This window comes from Nycticebus coucang, chromosome 4 (assembly GCF_027406575.1).
Source record: "Nycticebus coucang isolate mNycCou1 chromosome 4, mNycCou1.pri, whole genome shotgun sequence".
Lineage (NCBI taxonomy): Eukaryota > Metazoa > Chordata > Mammalia > Primates > Lorisidae > Nycticebus > Nycticebus coucang.
Window position 1 is genome coordinate 29,121,279 of NC_069783.1, and position 24,211 is coordinate 29,145,489.

The 24,211-nt window shown below is 47.7% G+C and overlaps 1 protein-coding gene across 2 annotated transcripts in view; it reads right to left on the reverse strand.

Annotated features, from left to right (window-relative positions):
* GALNT14 (polypeptide N-acetylgalactosaminyltransferase 14) overlaps positions 1-24,211 on the reverse strand; it is a 232,321-nt gene that overhangs the window by 29,082 nt on the left and 179,028 nt on the right. For both annotated transcript variants that reach the window (XM_053588156.1, XM_053588157.1), the window contains exons 4-8: positions 21,131-21,198; positions 18,861-18,926; positions 18,624-18,745; positions 2,776-2,863; positions 2,032-2,116 (exon numbers count right to left, since the gene is read on the reverse strand). In XM_053588156.1, the coding sequence (XP_053444131.1) occupies positions 2,032-2,116; positions 2,776-2,863; positions 18,624-18,745; positions 18,861-18,926; positions 21,131-21,198 (429 nt within the window). The remainder of the gene's footprint in view (positions 1-2,031; positions 2,117-2,775; positions 2,864-18,623; positions 18,746-18,860; positions 18,927-21,130; positions 21,199-24,211) is intronic.

The window sequence follows — 24,211 nt, forward strand, 5'->3', positions numbered from 1 at the left end:
GTACCCACTGGCAGAACATCTTGCTCCTGAAACTGGCTCTTTCTCCTCTTCCCCTTTTTGCCTCTGTGTTACATGTTGAGTTGTGCCCCCTTCTCAGCTCCCAGTGTATCAGAATGTGGCCTTATTTACAGATTGGGTCTTTACAGAGGCCACCAAGTTAAAATGAGGTCATTAGTGTGGGCACTAGTCCAATATAACTGCTGTCCTTTTAAACAAGGGAAATTTGGACACAGAGATGCATTGATGATGTGGGGAGACACAGGGAGGACACGGCCACCTCCAGACCAAGAAGATAAGCCTAGAATGGATTTCAGACACCCTATTTCAGATGTCTGACCTCCAGAACCAAGAGACGGGATGTGTGTGTTGGCTGCGTAAGCCACCCGTGTGTAGTGCATTGTTACGGCAGCCCTAGAGAACTTTGTTTCCTCTTCTCGGGGCCCTACCCCAGCCTCCCCTGCCTGGATGACTGTGAGAGATGCCAGAGAAGTGCCTGGAAAGGAAAGGGTCTGGGAGGGGAGAAGGTGAGGGGGCAGAATCCAAGCAAATATTCCAGTGAGTACAAGGACGGGTGTCGGGGAGACTTAGCAGCAGGTTTGGTGGAAAAACCCTCGGGACTGGGCCCCCATTAAGTGGGCCCAGCAGATAAAGGGAATTTTCTCCCACATTGAACAAACAACCATGGGAAAGCCAAGCAGACACTGAGGACTCCTGGTGCTATCACACCCTGCTGGTCTCTGAGAACTGGCCTCTTCCCAGGAAACGCTTGCTCTATGAGCAGAGATATCTCACAAGACAACCTGTGCTAAGAACACCATCACTGAGACAGAGACAGGGAAACCCAGCATCACCACCTTGACCTTGACCTGGTCCACTCCTTTGAGGTGTCTGGACAAGTAGTGCTGTGCCCATGGCTGTGCCATGCACTGCCACAGCAAGAGGCTGAGGAGCCGATGTAAGCTGCGTAGGACTCAGCACAGGAAAAACTCCTCCTCTGCTTTTAGAGAGAAAGGACACTGCCCAGGGCCAGCTAGCCAGTCGCCCTCTCAGCCTCTCTGCAGAGGGACGGCAGGAAGATGAATGAATGAGACACCCATCTGCAGTGTCACCATTAGCATCCCCTTTCATAGCTCTTCACGTGGTTTGCAGTTTGACTTAAGTCAGTTCAGTGAAGATGATCGTACATTTACTACGCGGCAGCACGAGAGACACAGAGATACCCTTAAATAGTCCTGGGCACCTCTAAGTCTCTGGACTGAGACATTTTAGTCCTGGGATAAGTTTACTGTTCAGCCTTAGGACATGAAGGCCATACACTCTTGATGCTGATACTGCAGGGTCCCCATGGGGCGGCTGCAATGCTCTATTCCATGTTGGAGCCCTTACATGAGTGCCAGGCCCCTGCTACCATGTGCTGTGGGTCACCAGGGGCCTGGAAGAGAGAATGTGAGTCAGGACAAAGCCACCTACACTCAGGAAAGCAACCGGAGTCCATGCCACCCACTGTCACATTCTCACACAGAAGGGGCAGAGGTACTTATTAATTTGCAACAGTGGCTGTGCCTTGATTTTGACCTCCAGTTACAGCAGTGGCTGACTCGACCTTCCTGGACCAAATCCTGACACACAAGACCCAAGATCTCTGCTCCTGGCCCCAAAGGCCCATCCTTCTCTCACCAGAGGCCTACATAGAACCTGCCCATAGTAGCAGGAAGCACAGGTCCACCATGGCACACGTGAGGGTGGATGACACTCCTCAGCATGGGTCTCCACCAGGTCCCCAACCCCTAGCTAGAAGTTTCCTCCTAAAAGTAGAGGTGGCCTGGAAAAGGCCCCTCCCTCTTAGCATCCATGTGGGCCACATGGATGCTAAGGGCCAGGGAAGCACACCTGGGGAGACGCTGGACTCCCTTCTACGCTGCCCAGTCCTTTGCTGTCTAGTATGGAGTGCTTTCCTGTACCACATGACAGAGGGAAGGCCCCAGTGGGGATGGATCTGCCCACTCACCTTGCATGATGCTTCCTACTTACCTAATGGGCTCCGTGGGGTCCAGGCGCCGAGCCTTCTGCTCTGGTGAAAGCTGCTCCCATTGGAAATGGAGGCTCCAGTCAAACCCTGAAACACAGCACTGACCCACTTGATTTGGCCTCTCAGAGGTACCGCAGAGCTTCTCCAGAAGGGCATGAAGGCAACTGACTTTCCTGAGCAGCTGGCCTGGGATATAGGTCTCACCTGGGCTGACCAGCAGCCCGGATGCCAGAGCTCCTCTCCCAGCCCACTTCCTTCTCTACCTCCTGCTCCCTCTCTGCATATTCTCTGCTGGAAACGGTCAGGAGGAAAGGGCAGAGGATAAAGGGCCCAGGGTATGGCCAGGGACGACAGAATGCAGAGTCAAGGAAGGTGGCTCTTGGCCCTGCGTTTCTGGAAGGTGTGAGCAGGTTTGTGAGAGGCCCCTCGACTACTTGCATTACCTCAACAACTCTGGGCAGAGAGCTGGGGTGAGTCTCTAGGATTAGGGGGCACAACAATGTGGGCCCCTTGCAGCCAGGGAATCTTTGCTCTGGTCATGTTTGCAGGCTCTGGAGTGAGCCCTGTCTTACAGCCAGGATTCCAGGAGCTAAGAGCATCCTGTCCCACCCTCCCGTCCACAGTTCTGGTGTAAGAGTCACGCTGGAGCTAATTATATCACAGGAGGCAGGCTGGGAGTTCCAGACCAGCCACCAAGAGTTTCCCCTCATTTTCCCTGCTGGGGAGGTGGCATCAGCCCCACTCACCTCCTCGGAGCTCTGAGGCAGACTCGATGTAAGCGAAGGTGTCCAGGTTGATGATGTCGATGACAGGGCATACCACCCGCGTGTAGTCCTGGAAGGCAACAGGCCATGCTCAGCCCAAGGGGAGGACCCTGCTGGGAGTCGGGGAGACTGAAGGCCTCCCTGGTGGTGCCAGAGACAGGTTCTATAAACTCAACTAAGCCCTGTATCTCTGAATCTTAATTTTATCATCTATAAAACAGGGCCCTCGATACTGGGACCTCTCTAGCTCCGATGCCTAAATGCCAAGAGCCTTTCCTTGACTGTTGGGGCCCTGTCCACCACAGGGGCCAGAGAATGGTGCAGACATGCTACAGGCTGGCTGGGGAGCACTCTGCACTGAAGAGGGGACACCGGGAAGGCCTCCCCCTGTGGGCCCCAGGCTGGGAAGATGGCCCCAAGCCTGCAGCCCTAAGAAGCAAAGCCACACCCCCCCAGGGAAACTCTCAGTTTTATTCCAGGACTGGCTCACTGACAAGTTGACAGACAGCATCTCCAGGACTGCCAACTTCAGCCGCTCTCTCCAGTGATGTCCAGACTTTTTTTCCCTCTGCCACACATTGGAAGAAGAACTGTCTTGGGCCGCACATTAAATATACAAACACTAATGAAAGCTGATGAGCAAAAAAAGGTCTGCGCATACTTTCTGTGATATATGACACCACATACAAGCAAAAAAAGTCCCCACCAAAATAGCATGAAGCCCCATGGGCTGCAGGTTGGACATCCTGTAGGCAGATTCTCATCAATCTGTGCCAGGCCCTGCCTTCCCCCCTGGTTTCCAGACTCAATTCTTTGAGCCACTGGCCACCTCCATGTGCATTCCACTCCGCCCTTGAATGGTGGCTTCATCCTCTTCTCCCTCAAATGCTGCTCTCCTTAAGTTCCCCATTTCTATAAACATAGTCATCCTATTTCTCCTCCTTCCCCCAGCATTAATGGAAAAGCTTCTCTTGGCTCAGCAACCAGATGAAGCCCTGCTGGTTCTAACTCTAAAATCGCTCTTTCAAATTCATCCTGCCTCTCTTCCAGCCCTCATGCCTGGGGAGTGCAACGGACTCCTAAACCCAACCCCACCCACCTCCTTTTCTTCTCCTTTCATTCTAAAACTTTGGGCACCAAAGTTTTCTTTCCAATTTGCAAATTTGACTCTGCTACTCAAATGCAAAAATGTCAATTGCCTCTAAGATAATGTGCAAACACTTAGTCTGACACCCAAGACCATCATCACAATAGGCCTGCCTCTAGCTTTCCAGCCTCATCACTTCCTACCTCCCCCATGTCACCCTACCTGCAGGCATAAAAATCATCCAGAAAACATTTTCAAAACATGCAAGTCCAAGTCATCAGCTCTTGGGGGCCATCAAGGCACTGTACACATATTTTTCACATTTTCTAATTCCAGGCGAGTACCCCTATACTTGGTGTGCAGTGGGGGAAACTATACCCACCCTCCCCCTGCAGGATGGGGTCAAGGAGCTGTGAACATGGAGACTCCTGGACAGCTAAATGGGACTCAGGCAGCCTGGGACCAGGGCCAAAAAGCCAGCAGGCCTCTGGGAACCAGTCCTCTGCACCAACCACCTTTTGGCCGACACAGGCAGGAACCTCTGTTTCTCCTTGAAGCCATTTAATTTCCTGCTTCAATCTTTCCCCCGAATGAGGTTGTCTCCTTATTTTAAGCTCCAGATTCACTGAGTGCCTGATTTTACGTTCACAGACTTAATTTGGCCCTTAGCCTCCCACATGTGACTCATTCTGACAGTAACAAGGTGGCTCTGAAAACCAGTTGGCCCATGTGGAAAGGAAGGCTCATTTTCTACGCATTGCTTCTACCTCTGGGATGTCACAGATGCTCATTCACAGTCGGCCCTGCACCTGCCCAGCTGCCACGGTTCCTCTGGGGCTCTTCTTGGGCCACTGTCATTGTGTGTCTGTGTGTAGATACACACTACAGGCACACAAACACCACCACCCACACAGATGCCTGTGCACACACCCTCACACATGTACACAACTGTCCCTGGAATGCTAAAATGTTCTCAGATGCTTATGGACATTTTCTAGCAAGTCTGACAAAGTCTTCCCTTTGCCTCTTCTTTGAGTGTTAAGGCCTCTGCAGGGTTCTGAGTCCTATGACTCTTATGAGTAAAGGATTAACTGAGCTGAAAGATATGTTTGGCCTTTGCTGGGAAATAACCTCTGAACCCTTTGAAAGCCTAGAAGAGTGTCTTTGTTTCCCTGGGAGCTGTGGGCTACCCCAGATAGTCTATGTGAACAATGTGATTTATGATGAGGGCCTTGGTCCACGCAGTGCTCACTGAACTTGACTTCTGGAGAGGCCTGGAGACCATGAGAGTGGTCAGCATTGTCTATGGGACTGACCCCCAACAAAAACCACAGATACCAAGGTCTGGAGAGCTTTCCTGGTTGGTAACGCTCCATGCATGTTGCCTTGCAGCCTTGGTGAGAGAAGGAAGTGCTCTCCATACAACACACCAGGAGAAGACAAGTGCAGGCTCATGCCAGGACTCTCCCCGTGGATTTTGATCTGTGTCCTTTCACTGTAATAAACCACATTTACAACAGTTCTGCTGAGCTCTCAGAGCTTCAAGCAAATGATTGAATCTAAGGGTGGTCCTGGGGACCCCTGGACTGCAATCCTGTTTTGACTTTAAAATAAATCTTCCTCCAATATCTGTAAACCACAAGGCAAAATAAAATGTGGGTCACTCACTCTGGCCACAGACACCCCAGAAGCCATGCACAGCTTCTACCCCCAGGCCTGCGATAGCTCTGGTATCCTCCCTTGCAAGCTCTGAGGATTCTGACCTGTGACAATGTGTCTGTGGCATGTGCTTAGTTGACAGTCACAGAGACCAGACAGGCAGTGAGGATGTCTGGGGCCAAATGTGCATGGAGCCAAGACCTTGCAAAGGGCTGCAGGGGGCTTTAAGAATGAGACATGGAAGCTAGAGCACGACTTCTCTGAGCCACTTATGTATCCCTCAGCCCTAGCCCTGAGCCTGGTGGGCAGCAGGTGTTCAATCTGTGCTGGCCTGAAGCGGACGTCTATTAACTCCCTCTGAGGACACAGTGGGCACTGCCAGCCAGCAGGCTGCAGCTGAACAAGATGGCCTTGCCTCCTGCAGGCTTGGGGATGGAGGCGTTCCCAATACAAATACTCAGACCCCTGGAGCTCCCTGCCTCGTACCCCAGCAGACTGTATCTTGAAAGCTGGGACCATGCTTAGCTCAAGCAGGCAGCTGGTGTAATCCTGGTGGGTCTTGGACCACAGCCCCTGTTCTCTCCTCCCCACATAGATGGAAGCCCCTACCCTTATCCCACCCCATCCAGCCCTCCCCAGGAGCAACAACAGAGGCTACACGCACCAGCCCCTGGCCATGGTCATCCAGCTGCTGTGCCTCCTGTCTCTCCACTGACTCATGTAATTAAAATCACACCAGGAATGGGCAATCAGAAAGCTCCACGAGACCTCCATTCCTGTAGTCACCCAGCGTCCCTGAGCACCTGCTGTGGTGTAGTTGTGGCAGGGACAAAGAGGAATAAGACTTCACAGTCCAGGGAAGGTGAGGACAGGTGAAGTGATTTCTGATGCAGGTGTAGACATGCAGCCTGGGCCTCTGAACTGGCCCGGAGGGAAGGGGGGCCAAGGAAAAGGTGACAGGACACCGGGGTTCCTGTTCGGGTTCTGCCATCTAGAACACATGCGACCTTACACAAACCGGCACACTCTGTGGGACTCCATTCATCTCTAAGGTGAAGATGGATTGTTATTCTTAAAACTTCCCTACCTCTCTCATAGGGCTATTGTGAGGAGAAAGAGAGGACAGCAGGCGAGCAGTCTCGGAGGAATATGTAAGCTACTATTCATACAATTTACCACGTGCTACAGGGATTGGGATTTCTTAAAATCTTTTCTTCAAGTAAAGAAATACATACATAGGAGGGGGGAAAGAGAAGCCTATGTTGGAAAAAAACCCAACGTGGGGCTTGTTTCAAGTGTCTTCCTGTAACTGAAAGGAAGGAAAGGGAAATTGGGGGAGGGGATTCAATGTGGAAAATACCAGCTGAGGACAGCTCGTGACAGCTCAAGCCCAGCCTCTTCCTTATCTCTTTCTATTTTTGAAAATCCCAAACTCCAATTACAGCTTAAAATTTCTACTTCCACTCACAAGATCAAATCATGTTCTACTCTAACAAGACATACAAAGGCTGACACATGCTCACACTCCCTATCCCCAAAGGGCTGTTCCAGAGGAACTGTTTGAAGTCATTAGAAGAGTCACACACGCTCTCCCCTCCCTTCCCCTCCCTCCAGGCCAGTTTAGAGGGCCAGGTAGGTTGGGTGATCCCTATAATCCTAACACTTTGGGAGGCTGAAGCAGTGGATTGCTTGAGCTCAGGAGTTTAAGACCAGCCTGACCAACAGCGAGACTAAAAATAGGAAAACTAGCCAGGTGTGGTAGTGGACACCTGTAGTCCCCAGCTACTAGGGAAGCTGAAGCAAGAAGATCCCTCGAGCCCAAGAGTTTGAGGTCACTGTGAGCAAAAGAGTCAGGGTCTTTTTTTTTTTATTATTGTTAAATCATAGCTGTGTACATTAATGCGATCATGGGGCACCATACACTGGTTTTATAGACTGTTTGACACATTTTCATCACACTGGTTAACATAGACTTCCTGGCATTTCCTTAGTTATTGTGTTAAGACATTTATATTCTACATTTACTAAGTTTCACATGTATCCTTGTAAGATGCACCGCAGGTGTAATCCCACCAATCACCCTCCCTCTGCCCATTCTCCCCCCTCCCTCCTCCCATTCCCCCTATTCTTAGGTTATAACTGGGTTATAGCTTTCATGTGAAAGCCATAAATTAGTTTCATAGTAGGGCTGAGTACATTGGATACTTTTTCTTCCATTCTTGAGATACTTTACGAAGAAGAATATGTTCCAGCTCCATCCATGTAAACATGAAAGAGGTAAAGTCTCCATCTTTCTTTAAGACTGCATAATATTCCATGGTGTACATATACCACAATTTATTAATCCATTCATGGATCGATGGGCACTTGGGCTTTTTCCATGACTTAGCAATTATGAATTGGGCTGCAATAAACATTCTGGTACAAATATCTTTGTTATGATGAGATTTTTGTTCTTCTGGGTATATACCTAGTAGAGGAATTATAGGATTGAATGGCAGATCTATTTTTAGATCTCTAAGTGTTCTCGAAACATCTTTCCAAAAGGAATGTATTAATTTGCAGTCACACCAGCAGTGTATAAGTGTTCCCTTTTCTCCACATCCACGCCAACATCTCTGGTCTTGGGATTTTGTGATATGGGCTAATGTTACTGGAGTTAGATGATATCTCAAAGTAGTTTTGATTTGCATTTCTCTGATGATTAAAGTTGATGACCATTTTTTCATATGTCTGTAGGCTGTGCACCTGTCTTCTTCAGAGAAGTTTCTCTTCAAGTCCCTTGCCCAGCCTGTGATGGGATCACTTGTTCTTTTCTTGCCTATATGTTTGAGTTCTCTGTGGATTCTGGTTATTAAACCTTTGTCGGAGACATAACCTGTAAATATCTTCTCCTATTCTGAGGGCTGTTTGCTTGCTTTGCTTACTGTGTTCTTGGCTATGCAGAAGCTTTTTTAGTTTGATCAGGTCCCAGTAGTGTATTTTTGAAGCTGCTTCAATTGCTGGGGAGGGGGGGCGGGAGAGGTCCTCCTCATAAAATACTCGCCCAGACTGATTTCTTCAAGGGTTTTCCCTGCACTCTCTTCTAGTATTTTTATAATTTCATGTCTTAAGTTTAAATCTTTAATCCAGTGAGAGTCTATCTTAGTTAATGGTGAAAGATGTGGGTCCAGTTTCAATCTTCTACAGGTTGCCAGCCGGTTCACTCAGCACCATTTGTTGAATAGGGAATCTTTTCCCCACTGAATGTTTTTAATTGGCTTGTCAAAGATCAAATAACAGTAAGTAGCTGGATTCATCTCTTGGTTCTCTATTCTGTTCCAGACATCTACTTCTCTGTTTTTGTGCCAATACCATGCTGTTTTGATCACTATTGATTTGTAGTATAGTCTGAGGTCTGGTAGCGTGATTCTTCCTGCTTTGTTTTTATTTCTGAGTAATATCTTGGCTATTCGAGGATTTTTCTGATTCCATATAAAACAAAGTATTGTTTTTTCAAGATCTTTAAAGTATGACAGTGGAGCTTTAATGGGGATTGCATTAAAATTATATATTGCTTTGGGTAGTATGGACATTTTCACAATGTTGATTCTTCCCACCCATGGGCATGGTATGTTTTCCATGGGCATGGTATGTTTTTCCATTTGTTAACATTTACAGCTATTTCTTTTCTTAGAGTTTCATAGTTCTCTTTATAGAGATCTTTCACATCCCTTGTTAGATAAACTCCCAAATATTTCATCTTCTTTGGCACTACTGTGAATAGAGTCCTTAACTGTTTTTTTCAGCTTGACTATTGTTGGTATATATAAAGGCTACCAATTTACGAATGTTGATTTTGTAACCTGAGACACTGCTGTATTCCTTGATCACTTCTAAGAGTTTTGTAGTAGAATCCCTGGTGTTTTCCAGATATACAATCATATCATCTGTGAAGAGCGAAAGTTTGATCTCTTCTGACCCTATATGGATACCCTTGATCGCCTTTTCTTCCCTAATTGCGGTGGCTAAAACTTCCATTACAATGTTAAAGAGCAGTGGAGACAATGGGCAGTCTTGTCTGGTTCCTGATCTGAGTGGAAATGATTTCAATTTGACTCCATTCAATATGATATTGGCTGTGGGTTTGCTGTAGATGGCCTCTATCAGTTTAAGGAATGTCCCTTCTATACCAATTTTCTTAAGTGTTCTGATCATGAAGGGATGCTGTTATATTATCAAAAGCTTTTTCTGGTCTTCGTTTTTTAATTTGTTTATGTGCTGAATTATACTTTTAGATTTACGGATATTGAACCAGCCTTGAGACCCTGGGATAAAACCGACTTGGTCATGATGTATAATTTGTTTGATGTGTTGCTGGATTCTGTTTGTTAGGATCTTATTGAATATTTTTGCATTTATATTCATTAGTAATATTGGTCTATAATTTTCTTTTCTTGTTAGGTCCTTTCCTGGTTTGGGGATCAGGGTGATGTTTGCTTCATAGAACGTGTTAGGTAGTCTTCCTTCTTTTTCTACATTTTGGAATAGGTTGAGTAATATAAGTACTAGTTCCTCTTTAAAGGTTTGGTAGAATTCTGACGTTAAGCCATCTGGTCCCGGGCTTTTCATTTTAGGGAGATTTTGTATGGCTGATGCTATTTCAAAACTTGATATTGGCCTGTTCAACATTTCCACTTGATTCTGGATAAGTCTTGGAAGGTGAAGTGATTCGAAGTATTGGTCAATTTCCTTCAGATTTTCATATTTTTGAGAATAAAGTTTCTTGTAATATTCATTAAGGACTTTTTGAATTTCTGAGGAGTCTGTTGTTATTTCGTCTTTGTTGTTTCTGATTGATGAGATTAGAGATTTTACTCTTTTTTTTTTTGGTTAGGTTAGCCAAAGGTTTATTTATTTCATTGACCATTTCAAAAAACCAACTTTTTGATTTATTCATCTGTTGTATAATTCTTTTGTTTTCAATTTCATTTAATTCTGCTCTAATTTTGGTTATTTCTTTTCTTCTACTGGGTTTGGGGTTGGAATGTTCTTCCTTTTCCAGTTGCTTGAGATGTCCCATTAAGTTGTTAACTTCCTCTCCTTCCATTCTCTTGAGGAAGGCTTGCAGTGCTATAAATTTCCCTCTTAGGACTCCCTTTGCAGTATCCCAGAGGTTCTGATAGTTCCTGTCTTCATTGTCATTTTGTTCCAAAAATTTGGCAATTTCCTTCTTAATCTCATCTCTGACCTAGCTATCATTCAGCATAAGGTTATTGAACTTCCATGTTTTTGTATGAGTATGCAGATTCCTGTTGTTACTGAGTTCAACTTTTATTCCATGGTGGTCCGAGAAGATGCAAGGAATAATTTCTATTCCTTTAAATTTCCTGAGGTTAGACTTGTGACCTAAATGTGATCGATTTTGGAGTATATTCCATGGGCTGATGAGAAGTATATGTATTCAGTTTTGTTGGGATAAAATGTTCTGTGATGTCTGCTAAATCCAAATGTTGGACGGTTAGGTTTAAATCTAAAATTTCTTTGCTCAGCTTCTTATTGGAGGATCTATCCAACACTGCAAAGGAGTGTTGAAATCTCTGAATATTATGGAGCTGGAGGAAATCAAGTTGCTCATGTCTGTTAGAGTTTCTTTTATAAATTGAGGTGCATTCTGGTTGGGTGCATAGATATTAATAATTGAGATCTCATCATAGTGAGTATTACTCTTAACAAATATGAAGTGACCGTTCTTGTCCTTTCTTACTTTTGTTGGTTTAAAGCCTATTGTATCTGCAAATAAAATGCAACACCCACTTTTTTCTGATTACCATTTGCCTGAAATATGGATGACCATCCTTTCACCCTGAGTCTATATTTCTCTTTTAAGGTAAGATGTGATTCTTGTATGCAGCAAATATCTGGCCTGAGTTTTTGTATCCAGTCAGCTAACCTGGGCCTCTTTAGAGGACAGTTTAAGCCGTTCACATTAATGGAGAATATTGATAAGTCTGGTAATATTTTGGGTATCGAGTTTTTTGAAAGTCCAGTGGACATTTTTAATCCTTTTGCCACTCTGGAAGTTGGAGTTCTATCAAAAGTTTCTGAGTGAGTTTACATTTGTAGTAGAAGATCGGGCTGGTCAGTATGGAGGATAGGTCTGAGAATATCCTGAAGAGCTGGTTTGGTTATGGCAAATTTCTTCAACATATGAATGTCATTAAAGTATTTAATTTCTCCATCATAAATGAAACTCAGTTTATATGGATACAGGATCTGGGGTTAAAAGTTATTTTGCTTTAGGGCAGTGCCTGTGGCTCAGTCGGTAAGGCGCCGGCCCCATATACCAAGGGTGGTGGGTTCAAACCCGGCCCCGGCCAAACTGCAACCAAAAAATAGCTGGGCGTTGTGGTGGGCGCCTGTAGTCCCAGCTACTCGGGAGGCTGAGGCAAGAGATTCGCTTAAGCCCAGGAGTTGGAGGTTGCTGTGAGCCTTGTGAGGCCACGGCACTCTACCGAGGGCCATAAGGTGAGATTCTGTCTCTACAAAAAAAAAAAGTTATTTTGCTTTAGGAGATTAAAAGTCAATGACCACCCTCTTCTGACTTGAAAAGTTTCAGCAGAGAGATCTGCAGTCATTCTAATATTCTTCCCTTCGTATTTAATGAATTTCTGCTTTCAGAATTTTCTCCTTCATATTAACTTTAGTGAAGTTAATTATGATATGCCTGGGGGATGTCTTATTGGGATTGAGTCGTGCTGGGGTTCTCAAAATGTCTGCTACCTGAATTCAGAATCTCTTGGCATGTCTGGAAAATTCTCTTTCATAATTTCATGGAGAAGGGCCTCTGTGCCTTGTGAGGCCACTTCATCACTTTTGGGGATTCCAATGAGGTGGATATTAGCCTTCTTAGAATTATCCCAGAGCTCTCTGAGAGTTTTTTCTCTCCATTTCTCTTCCTCTTTGAGAGTTTGGGAGCATTCAATGGCTTTGTCTTCAATGTCAGAAATCCTTTCTTCTGCTTGCTCCACTCTGTTACTGAGGGATTCTACTATATTTTTCAGATCTTTGAGGGCTGCAAATTCTTGCTTCAGTGGGTCCAAATCTTTGGTGGTTTTGTCTTTAAATTCGCTAAATTCTTGAGACGGCTTTTGAATTTCTCCTCAAATTTCTAATTCCAAGTTTTGAATTGCTCCTCGAATTTCTAATTCCAAATTTTCCTCCATTCTATTAATCTTGTTTGCAATCCAAATTCTGAATTCGATTTTCCATATCTCGGTCAGCTGTTTATGAATAGGATCTTCAGTTACATATGCCATATCTTTCTTTGGGGGGGTTGATCTATTCTGGTTATTCATGTTACCAGAGTTTTTCCACTGATTCCACCCAATGATTGTTTTACACCATTTGATTTTTCCCCTGGAGCTTTGTTGAGGACCTGTACAGTGCTATGGCCTGAGAAACTGGGGACCTGTTGGTGCAGTGGGGCTAAGTGGTTCTGTCTTGTTTTCAGCTGGTCTCTGTCTGACCCTAGTGAAACAGTTACTCTGGGTTGAAGTCTCAACTGTGGAGAAATACCAGCAATTAAGTCACCCCACGCCCCTCCCCGCCCCCCCCAGGCAACAATTGGAAAAGGAAAATCAAACCTTCCTACAACCACACACCCAGGGCACCACCTGAATTATCCTTGGGCATTTGGCTCAGTTCAAAAGGTCCAGTCAGCACTTGTCTCAGTCAGCACTTGTCTCAGGTGGGAGAGTTTCAAAGGTCTCTGGCAACTGGATTGCAGGAGTCTAGTGAAAACTCGGACATGGCTTGCTCCGGTGCTCCGTGAAGTCAGGAGGACCCACCCAGCAAATAGATTAGTCTGGGAAGGTTGATGCCTCCTTCCCCACCTTGCACCTCTGTCACTGATAGCCCTGCAGGGCTGTGACCCAGTTGCCTCTAGTGAACAGATAATTCAGGTGTTTGCACCTGCCTGAATCACAAGGAAATCTATTTCTGCTCATCCAGGCCACTGTGCTCTGCCTCTATCCAGTAGGGGGAGGTGAGGCCTGATGGAGGCTGGGGGGGTGTTCACTCAGTTCCAGCCCCGCCCCTGATTGATATTGATGTTATTGACAGAACAGAACAGAACAACTTTGTGGGGAGTTTGTTTCTGACTCTGCTAAATTCCCCTGCAAAAGAGAAGCTGTTTTGAGTTCCCAGAGCCTGCGTCTCAGGCCCTGTCTTTGCTCCTGCAGGTTTGTATTCGGTTAGATGTCAGTTCTAGCCTCCTGCATTCCTTTGTCTATAGGCTGACGATCCCCTGAGGGCCGAGTGCTTCTTAGGCTCAGTAAAGCAGTCCTCTGGTCAGCCCTGCCCTGGGAACTTCCCGCCTCTGCACATGCATTTCTAGTCACCATGCTCCACCCAGGCTGATACCGCCTCAGGCAAACCCTTTACTCATGGGGCCTGTGTCTCCGTCCCAGAACTGTTTCGCGGTGGTTGCCACCTGAGAAGATGCTCGGCCTCCTCTGTTTCCCCAGGGAGACAGAGGTTGTGGCTTCAGAACATCCAGGAGTGAACCCTATTATTGCCAAAAACGGCTGCTGCTTTGCTCCTCAGGGCACCGCCGCTCTGGTGTGGTACCCTCTCAGCCGACTGTCCTCTCCTCACTCCCGTGCCGCAGAATCAGCACTGACCAGCTGCAGTCTAGGCCCTGTCCACACCCCTCGAGAAATCACCCAAGATTCTGGACTCCTGGGGGACAGGCCTCCAGACTTCAGACTGAGAGTGGAGGGGAGTGCTGGGAGCTCAGAATTTCAGGTAGAGATTATATACAGTTCTATACAGTTTTATGCCTGGCAGGAGAACGCCGTGGCACCCTAGTAGGGGAGGTAGGTCCAGTTTTTAGAGGGTCTCTCCCATGAAGTGAGTGGGAGGACCTTTGAACTCTGCCCATTTGTTTGTGGGGCACTCCGAGCCGTTCTCATCGGGGAGGGGACTCCCGTCCCCTTGGTGATGGATTTTGTACCTTTTGTTTGTATCCTTGGGGTTGCATCTCACCTCAGGGGGGTTGATGTGTGTTCTTCAACCTTCTCTCTTGGTGCAGCTCTAATCCATCAGGTTACTTGCTAAATTTCTGTCCTTTAACTCTCCTTCTGGACGGGAGCCTCTGTGGAAAGCTGGCTTCAGTCAGCCATCTTGTCTCTGCCCCAAGAGTCAGGGTCTTAACAAAAACTGCTACAGGCCATGAGCCCACAGTAGTCCTTCAGGGGGCAGAGCTGGACCATGGCTCCAGGGTTTGTCTCACCTCTTTGCTATGAAAGCTTTAGTTCAGGCAATGTAGTAGACCAACTCACTTAGCTTGGTAGGCTGAGCTCAATCTTGGGGCTGCATAACTCCCTGAGATGTGTCTGGCAGCAGGCAGGCATTAAAGGAGCTGAAGACTGTCCAACTGACCAGTAGGTTGGTCTGCCCATAGAGGCAAAAATGAGAACATTTCTCAGAGAGTGCTTCTGAGATGGACTCAGAGCCACTGGGATGGAGAGGGCTTTGCAGGTTCCCAAGGAAAGCAAGGCTGCCTTAATGCAAAAGCTGCCTTTGTAATGCAGGCCTGGGGGTAGAAGCTCTGCACAGCTTCTGTGGCATCTGTGGCCGGAGTGAACAACCCACATTTTATTTTGCCTTGTGGTTTGCAGATATTGGAGGAAGATTTATTTTATAAGGACAAAATCATCATGGAGGCCTCTACGGATTAAACATAAAATTACCATATGACCCAACTATTCAGTTCCTCCATACATACTCTAAAGAATTGAAAATAAGTACTCAGCTACAACAACAAAAACCCCCCCGTACACAAAAATGTTTCTGGCAGCACTATCCACAATAGTGTAAAGGTAGAAAGAAGTCAAATGTTCATTAGCAGATGAATGGTAAACAAAATGTGGTACATACTTACCATGGAGTATTACTCAGCCAGAAAGAGGAATACTGGTACATGCTACACAAACATGCTAAAATAAGCCAGGATCTAAAAGTCACATTATATAGTTCCATTCATATTAAGGGTCCAGAACAGGCAAATCCATAGAGACAGACAGCCAGAGGCAGAGAGGGGTGGGGAATGAGGAGAAACTGCTAATGTGTATCAGGTTTCCTTTCAGAGTGATGAAAATGGTTTAGAATTATGTTGTGATAAGGATTACACAACCCCATGAACATACTACCATCATTGAATTGCCCACTTTCAAATGGTTAAAATGGTTGTTGTATATATTTTATAACAGAACACATATACACTCTTAAAAAAGCCAGTCTAGGGGCAGAGGCCTTGGGGACTAGTGTACCACTGTCATGGTTGTCCCTAGAGAGGTCTGGGCATAGCTCTGGGCAGAGAGCTCTCGCGGTCAAGTCTGAGCCCTGACCACACCCTGGCCCAGCAGCCCCAACCTGGAATGATAGGGAGTGCCTAGAACTTGAGCTCCAGGGTACTGGCCAACAACCTGGGCGGGTGTGGTGGGGGTGGCAAGAGAAAAGGGGTGGCACTGCTGGGTGGGCCCTGGGCCTGCCCTGGACCACAGTCCTTCATTTCTTTCTTAGAGACAATGTCGTGACTGTTTACCCTACAACACTTCCGTGATTCTGGGCAAGGGGTAAGTTACCTTAGAAACACTGCTTAGAAAATGTGTATGTATAACATTGAGAGAAAAAAGCAGAATACAAAATTATATAAATACAGTGTGATTACCACTATGTAAAAAAGACACTTTCTGCAAATGGAAAAAGATCCTCAATGCAAAGAAATGTTAACAATGGATGTCTTTAAATGGTAGAATTTTGATTCGTTTTTTTATTCTACAGCTCTTTATTTTCCAGATGTCTACATGACCATGGATCACTTTTGTAATGGAAAACGAGAGGTCCCAGCCTCCTCTGTCCCCTGCCAGGAAGTTTTCCTTTACACTACATTCCTGGGTTTCAAATCCACTCTTTTAATACCCCATATGACTTCAGTGTAGGTAGGGAACACGGTGGCTCTTCCTTACAAAATCCCCTGTAGACAGAGCCACTGTCTCCAATCCCCTCCTCTCCCCTGCTAAGCATTCCTAGACTCCAAATGTTAGTTCTAATTCTACATCCTTAACCCTTAGCTGTTGCTAAATGAACTGCAGTTTCCTTTTAATCCCAGGCATGAATGACAGCAGAGTGATTTAGCTGCCCCTAGGGTGGTGCCAGCAACTCCTAGGCCGTAAAGGTTCCTACTGGGGAATGGTTTCTTAAGTAACCAAGAGGTGCCAAAGTGTTCTCTGCATTTCTCTCAAAGAATGTCCTTATGAGAGTTTTCTTATGGCTTCTACCTGTGGTCACTGTGCTTCCCCTTTGCTGGAGCTCATTTGCACACCAATGTGGCCCAGTACACAGGGATTTGCTGGGTCTTACTAAGCAGGGAGCAGGGTGTGGATCCCTTTCACAACCTTTTCTACCCTCAGGCACCAAATAGTTGCTCAGTACATGTCTGTTAATTAATTTAGGAGTGGGAAGCGAGGGAGCTTTCCTCCTAGTCCAACCTTACCACCTTCCCATGGCATCTGCCTCTTACTGACATTCCAAACACTAGTTGATGAGAGGCAGACCAGCCCAAGGAGGTATCAGGGCCCCCACTGGGTTTGTAATCTGTTAAGGGAGATAGAGAACTAAACCTCTTGAACCCAGGGGATAAGTATTGCCAGGAGTGATGCCTGCTGGCCACACAGTCAGGAAAGGGTTCCTAGAGGAGCAGAGATGTGGGTTGAAGGGAATAGGCTTGTGGAGCTGAAAAGGCAGCAGCCAGGAAAGGAAGGGCCCGGTCAGAGCAGGAACAGTGGGGACGTCGGAGGCACGTTCAAGGACAAGGAGTGGCCCAGCCTTGCTGCTGCTATAGACAGGAGCACAGAAGGAGGGGCACACTTGAGTGCCAGAAAAAAAAACCCTTCAACTAAATAATCGATTCACGCTTAGTATTTCTCGATCCAGACCTCTTTGCTGGGGGCAGAGGGGATTTTCCTAAATAGGCCTAAGTGGAGGAGCCCTCCCATCCTCAGGGAAAGTGGTCACCGATGGGACTGAACATCTCTGACCATGTGTGAGGACTCTGTAAACCTGCCGAGGCTCTCTTACTAGAAAGAATGGCATTGTAAGGATTTGCTAGTTCTCTTCTAAGCAGTTTATGTGCCTTGATTCTTCCCTCCCCTTAACACTGTAGAGTTATGCAGGGAGTAAAGTAGCTACCATGAAGGGTGAGCAGGAAATAACCACAGCACAGGGACGGTCCTGGCAGCACCAGCTAAAGAACATCACACCAAGTAATATAATTGCCCAAGACTGCTTCCCCATCTGTGAAAGGGGTATGTTAAAACACCTGACCTAATTCAGAGAACAGCAGTGTGCATCAGCAACTGGGGAAGAGTAATGGGCAAGATAGAGGCCATGTATTCTGTAGATCAGCAGGGGGTGGGTTTTTCAGAAAATAACGTAATGATGGGAAAAAGCAAATCTGGGGTTTACTTTCTAGAGGTGTAACTGGGACATAAAGAAAAGATGCACACAGAATTTCAGAGTGATTTATGGGCAGAGTTGAGGCACTCGGGTCTCTTAGTATCCAGCCTGCCTGCCTGGTGCAGCCTTTGGGTAAGGGTGATACGTGCTGGGGAAAAAGTAAGACAGAGGCCTCCAGAACCGGGGTTAAAGCCTGGTTGAGTCTGCTGGCTCCTTCCTACAAAAGGCACTCATAAGGGCTCCCTTCCTGGAGCCTGCTGCTCGCCAGTATAAACAGTTCTGGGCGGTTCCTTTGCCCATGACGCTACATGTGTCGTGTAACAGCTGCCAGCAACCCCAAGTGCAGGCCTGTGGCGGGCGACAGTGCTGGTCACATGTCCTGGTCCTTGTTTGCTGTGGGCTGCTATGTGACCTCGGGCAGGCTGCTCCACTTTCACCTTTACAATGAGGGTGGGAGTCTGTCCCCCCACCTCTCAGACAAACTGGGGGCATGTGTGAGCTGATGTGCTTGAGAAGGCCGGAGACACCTGAGGCTGGTGACACCCGGGGCCGGAGCCCCAGCTCTGCCTGCAGCCCCGCTCACCTCTTTGACCCTGTGCAGCAGCGGTTGGAGCCAGTCCCTATTCACCTCACAGTGGCTGTCGAGGAAAGTCAGAGTGGTGCCCTGGGCAATGTCAGCACCCCGAATCCGGGACCGGACCAGACCTGCAGCCAGAGACAAATGATCAGGGAGGAGCCCCCAGCATTCACCTGGAGCTCCCAAACTCACACGCCCACGCCCCATGCCCCCCGCCCCGCACTACTCACACCCAAGGCCTACCTTGCCGCTCATTGTTGCGTAAGCATTTCACTTTGGGCAACTTGATGAGCTGTTTGCAGTCATCAGCTACGAAGACAAAAGGTTATGCACGTGAGCGTCTGGGACTGGCCTGCATGATGCAACTGGGCTCTTTAGGTGAACCTTAAAGGTGGGTAAGGCAGCTCTACCTACTGTCCCCACCCGCAACTGCACAGCCAGGTCCTGACTGCAGGGTGTTCCCAGGCTGCAGAGGGGCTAAGGGGTCACTGCTATCACTGGACAAGGTGGGCTTCTCAGGAGGTCAGCACAAAGTGGCACCTGTGCACTTGCCTGAAAATATTCTAGGTGGGAAATCACGGGGACATATGGATAGGCCATTCAAAGCATGAGATCCAAGTCCTGGTCACCCTGCTGGGTCTGGTAAAAACTGCTGGGAGGCCATGAAGGGTTGAGATGGATTTTGGACCTTCCTTTCAGAGCAGGGATCCTCCCAGCATGCGCCCCGACTCAGAGATGGTTCACTTCTCTACCACACAGGAGGATATGCTGGGGCCGGCGTTACTGTCTTCTCTGTCAGGGAGGATATGCAGGGGCCGGCGTGGGCAGGAAACCCTGTCCTGGCATTTACCCAGATGCTGCTGGCTTTCCTGCTGTCCCCTCAGTTCCTTGGCTCACCAGTCCCTGGCTCTGAACTCCATACTTTGGCCCCATCATTTTGGCATCAATTTATTTGCATTATCGAGGGAAGACACACTATCAGATCTGTGCCTCAAAAAGCTCACTCCGGAGGCCACAGGGAAGGCGGCCTGGTCAAGGTTATTCCAATAAACCATATATTGACATGTTTAATCCTTAAATAAACCATATATACTATTAACAAATCCTTTTTACAGACAAGGAAACTGACGCACAGGAGGCAGATAATTTGTCTGAGGCACATGGCCAATGAGTGAGTAAGTCACAGGCCAGGACTGGAACTCAGGCTGTCTGGCACCACAGTCCACCAAAAACTACTAGGCTGTTCTGCTCCTAAGTGACTCTAGCAGCTCTCCCTTCTCCTGCCTCAGTGCCAGACTATCCACCACCACAGCAAATGTCTCCTGACCTTCAAGGTCCTCCTCACCAGGGAAGAGAGAGCAAATCACTGAGTCCCAGAACTGAGTGCTGACCTTATTTCTCCTGCATGGTCCACTTCTGTGTCACTCCTGGAGGTTCTGAGTCTGTGCCAATGGATGGGGGTGCCCCCTCTGTACAGCAGAACCCTTGTGGCACGGGCTCTCTCTACCCAGCTTCAAGTATAGTGCTGACAGGTATGGCCTCCACTCTGCTGGGACTTAGAGCTGTCTCCAGTGGCTGCCCTGTTTTCCCCTGGTTTATCATTAGGACGAGGCTGTCCTGTCTGGATAGGGCTGATCGCCAATCATGTGAAACTGCACCCAGGCTGCGGATGTCAGCATTACCCATACTTGAATTCTGACATTGTTCTATCATCCTCACACCTTTCAAATTTAACTCAGATGCTGAACACTCCCATGGTTTCCTCTGGAGAATGGATCTGGGTACGAATCAGCATGAGATCCAGGTTCCCTGCTGCCAATGCTGCAAATACCCCATGCTGCCCACAAGGGCCAGTTCAAATGTCACTTGCTCTGTAACAGCTTTCCAACCCTCATGACTGGAGAACACGAGATAGGAGATGGTGATGAGAGTATGTTGGGAGGTGACAGGTGGTCATGCACTGTGTCAGGGCCAGGGGATGGGGGGTCACCTTGGAGGTCCCAAAGATAGGGCCCACATGGACCTCCCTCGGCATGGCAGAGAGAGGGCCTGTTAGCCTCAGCTCATACTGAAGATTATTGCAGCATAAAGTGAGGAATCTCTAGTGATGGGCACTACTCTGGGCTTTGGTCCCAGTGTGAACCTCTAAACTTTCAGCATCTTTCCCCATGACCAGGAAGGTAGGTTAGGGGGCAATGACACAAGTTCATGTGCATGCCACACATACTTACACATACTCAAAAAAGTGTACATGCAGCCACACATATACTCACATACCAACCACATCAAGAATCTGCAAAACTTAATGGATTATGTCTTCAAAGACTCACAACAAAGAACCCAGGATTGTTTTAAAAGTAAAGTTTCTCTCCTTGAGCCCAGCCACGGATAAAGTCTTCCACACCTGTTATAGACCAGGCCTTTGCCCATCCCCAGGAACCAGCATGCTCACCTCTGCCTGTCACACAGGGTCTGGGAATAGGCACTGGTGCCTAAACAGTGACATTACTTACGGTCATTGCTGAAGTCATCCACTAATATGATTTCCTGGATCAGATGCATAGGGGTGCGGTTTAATACGCTGTGAGATGGAAAGAGAAAAAACTCATTATGGCTTCCAGGGGCAAAATGTATGTGTTAACCGGAGTTTTAAAAAGACACCATTGCATTTGAGAAGTGAAAACTCAGAGCCAGCACAGGGCTTGCACAGTCACACAGTCACATTGCCCATCTGTGAGCCAGCAGGGTGCAATTCTGCCTTCTCTGTCTTAGCGAATGCCACCACAACACACCTACCACCAGCTCCCTGGAACTCTGCAGCAAATCGGTGAACAACACTGGCTGCTGTTATTTGAAATGTCACTCCAACCACTTACACCTCTTATACCTGTGCCCTGATTCAACCTCTTGTGTCTATTTAGCTGCAATAGCCTTGACCTGCCCAGCTTCTCCCAGGCTGCCTTCCCTGTGGCTTCCAGAATGAGCTTTCTGATGCCCAGATCTGATAGTGTGACTTTCCTCACTAATGCAAATAAATAAATTGACACCCTCCAAGGCTCCCCCAAGTCTAAATCCCAATCCCCTGACCCCTGCATAGTCCTTGGCTGTCTGAGCCTGCCCACCCATGCCCTGAACCACTCCCCATGCCGCTGTCTGAAGACATTCTGCTCCTTAACCCACAGCCTTTCTCCTGCTGCTGCTACTGCTGGAAACACTCCATGCTGCCCACAGGCCAGTTCGAATGTCACTTCCTCTCTAACAGCTTTCCACCCCACTTAGTGAGAATTAATTACTTCCTCCTCTGGGATCCCTCAGCAGTTTGTATCTGATCCTTGGCTTTTCTCACTTCCTGAACCTGAAGGTTGGTTTTGCATCTCACCCGCCTATTGTTCCTGCCAGGAGCTAATATCTCATGGCAGGATCCTTGTGCACTGCTCTCCATCTTGCCAGAGGCCAGCACACTTTGGCCCTTTGCCACTCCGTGAGAGATATTCAAGGCACACCTGCTGTGAGCCGTTACCCAGGATGGGGCATGATGATAAACAGAGGAGAGCGGGTTCTAGCCTACAGAAGCCTGTGGTGCAGTAGAGACTTCCTATAAACTGTGTAATCTTGGGCAAGTTACTATACAGGTCTGTGCAGCAAAGTATCCTATGTATAAAACAGGGCTAATAACAGGAATACCTACTCCACAGTGCTGTTGAGAAAATTAAAGGAGAAACTTCATATGAAGTGTGAAGCATGGTATTTGGCACTCAGTGCTGGTAAATGATAGCAATTATTACTTTTCTGGCATCATTCACGATTTTTGAATTGCATAGAGTTCAGTTGCCCCTCCTGTGCTAAGGGCCTCTACCCAGGAGCAAGGATCAGATTTCACTGTTACCTCTGGGTCCCATACCTGACAAAGATGGCTGGATCCTGCTTCTCCTGAAAACTCCCAAACCACATCAGCCACCGTGGGATGCCCAGAGCCCCGTGTACTTTGGAGAGGGGGTTCTGGCTGGTTGCTGGCAGAGGTGCTGTGCCACCCCCTCTCCTTACAGATTCCCCTGGAGGGGAACTTTGTCTGGAGCTACCATATTTATGAAGCCTTAATTTTCACCATAACAGCTACTGTACAGTAGAGAGAGGAACCCCAACACAAAGCCTGACCCCACAGTCACTGCTTGCTGGGAGCTGGGGTCAGGGAGGGGGAGAAGACTGCAGCCTCCACCGTGGGGTGCGGGAGGGGTCCGTCGCCACCATGGTCCCAAAGGAGACACACACACACATAACCACCATCCCTGTAATCAGGGAGGGAGGCAAGAGAGAGCAGAAAACCCACTGGAAGAATAACCTCTAATGAGGTTTGATTACGGCTACAGCTTGTGCATTCGGTTCTCCCCATCCCTGCGGCTCTTTGAAATTCAAGAGTTCTCTTCTGTGAACATCAAAAGGTAAATCTCGTGCGGCACTGCACTGGTTGAACTGAGAGATGATTAGCGAATAAAAAATGTCCAGGGTTTAAAACAGAAAAGAGAAAAAAAATAAAAAAAAGGAAGAAATCGTCAGCAGTAAGTGCTAATTAGACCATTTCCTGGGAACACCTGGCTTGTTTTTGCTCTTCTAATTGCAGCAATTGGCATGGTAGCCGGGTCCCCTTAGACGTAGCCAGCGGCTGGGAGGGCCTGGGATGGAGGATGGGCTTGTGCTATGGGCACCTGGGTGGCCCAGATGGCCCTCTGGGGCCCTCCCTTATACACACTCATCCCCCAAATCCTGGTTGCTAGAGCCTCCTTCTTGTCTCACCACCCTGTCTATAGCAAAGTAACTCCCCCTTCCCCAAGGTCCAAGGCAAGGTAACCCTTCTCTGTGTAACCCTTACTCAGGCTGCCCCCGCCCCCACTCCTTATGTGGCCTCAGCACGGGAGCATGTACTGGTCCCACCAGCGTATTTGGGCCACACTCTGCTTGAGATTATTCTAAAACTGAGTCTCCTATGTGCAGCTCACCTCTCTGGCAGCGGGCAGCTGGGCAGGCAGAGTCTATCCTGGCTGCATCCTAACTGTGGCCCCGAGGAGCCCACAGGAGCCAGTGAGGCAGTGTGGGCTCAGAGGCCAGGTGGACTCTGCCACCTACTAGCTATATAATCCTGAACCAGACAGACGCTGGTTCACTCCCTGCCTTTGTTTCCTCCTGTAATTACATTTTCCTTGTAAAAGCAAGTGATATTAATACTTGACCTACTTCACAGGCTTTTGTGCGTATAAAATGAGGAAATGTACTTGAAATTGCTTTGTGAACTCCACAGTGCTCTATGCAGGCAGGTTTTATCAAACACTCCATAAATATCAGTAGAATGAAGACCCGGGGCCGGCTGACAGTTGAGTTTAGTTGTTCTGGAGTGAGACTGACTTGGGTTCAAGAGCTGCATCTGCGCATCGCCCTTTGCAGGCTGGGAGGGCTTCAGTAAGTGTTCTGCCGTCAGCACCAGAATTTCCTCAGCTGCGTGAGAAGAGCCCACGGTGCCTGGCACATAGCTGCTGCTCTCTGAGTGAGGGGACTGACATTAATAATACTGAAACTAATAATAGCAATTTGCATGACTTTCA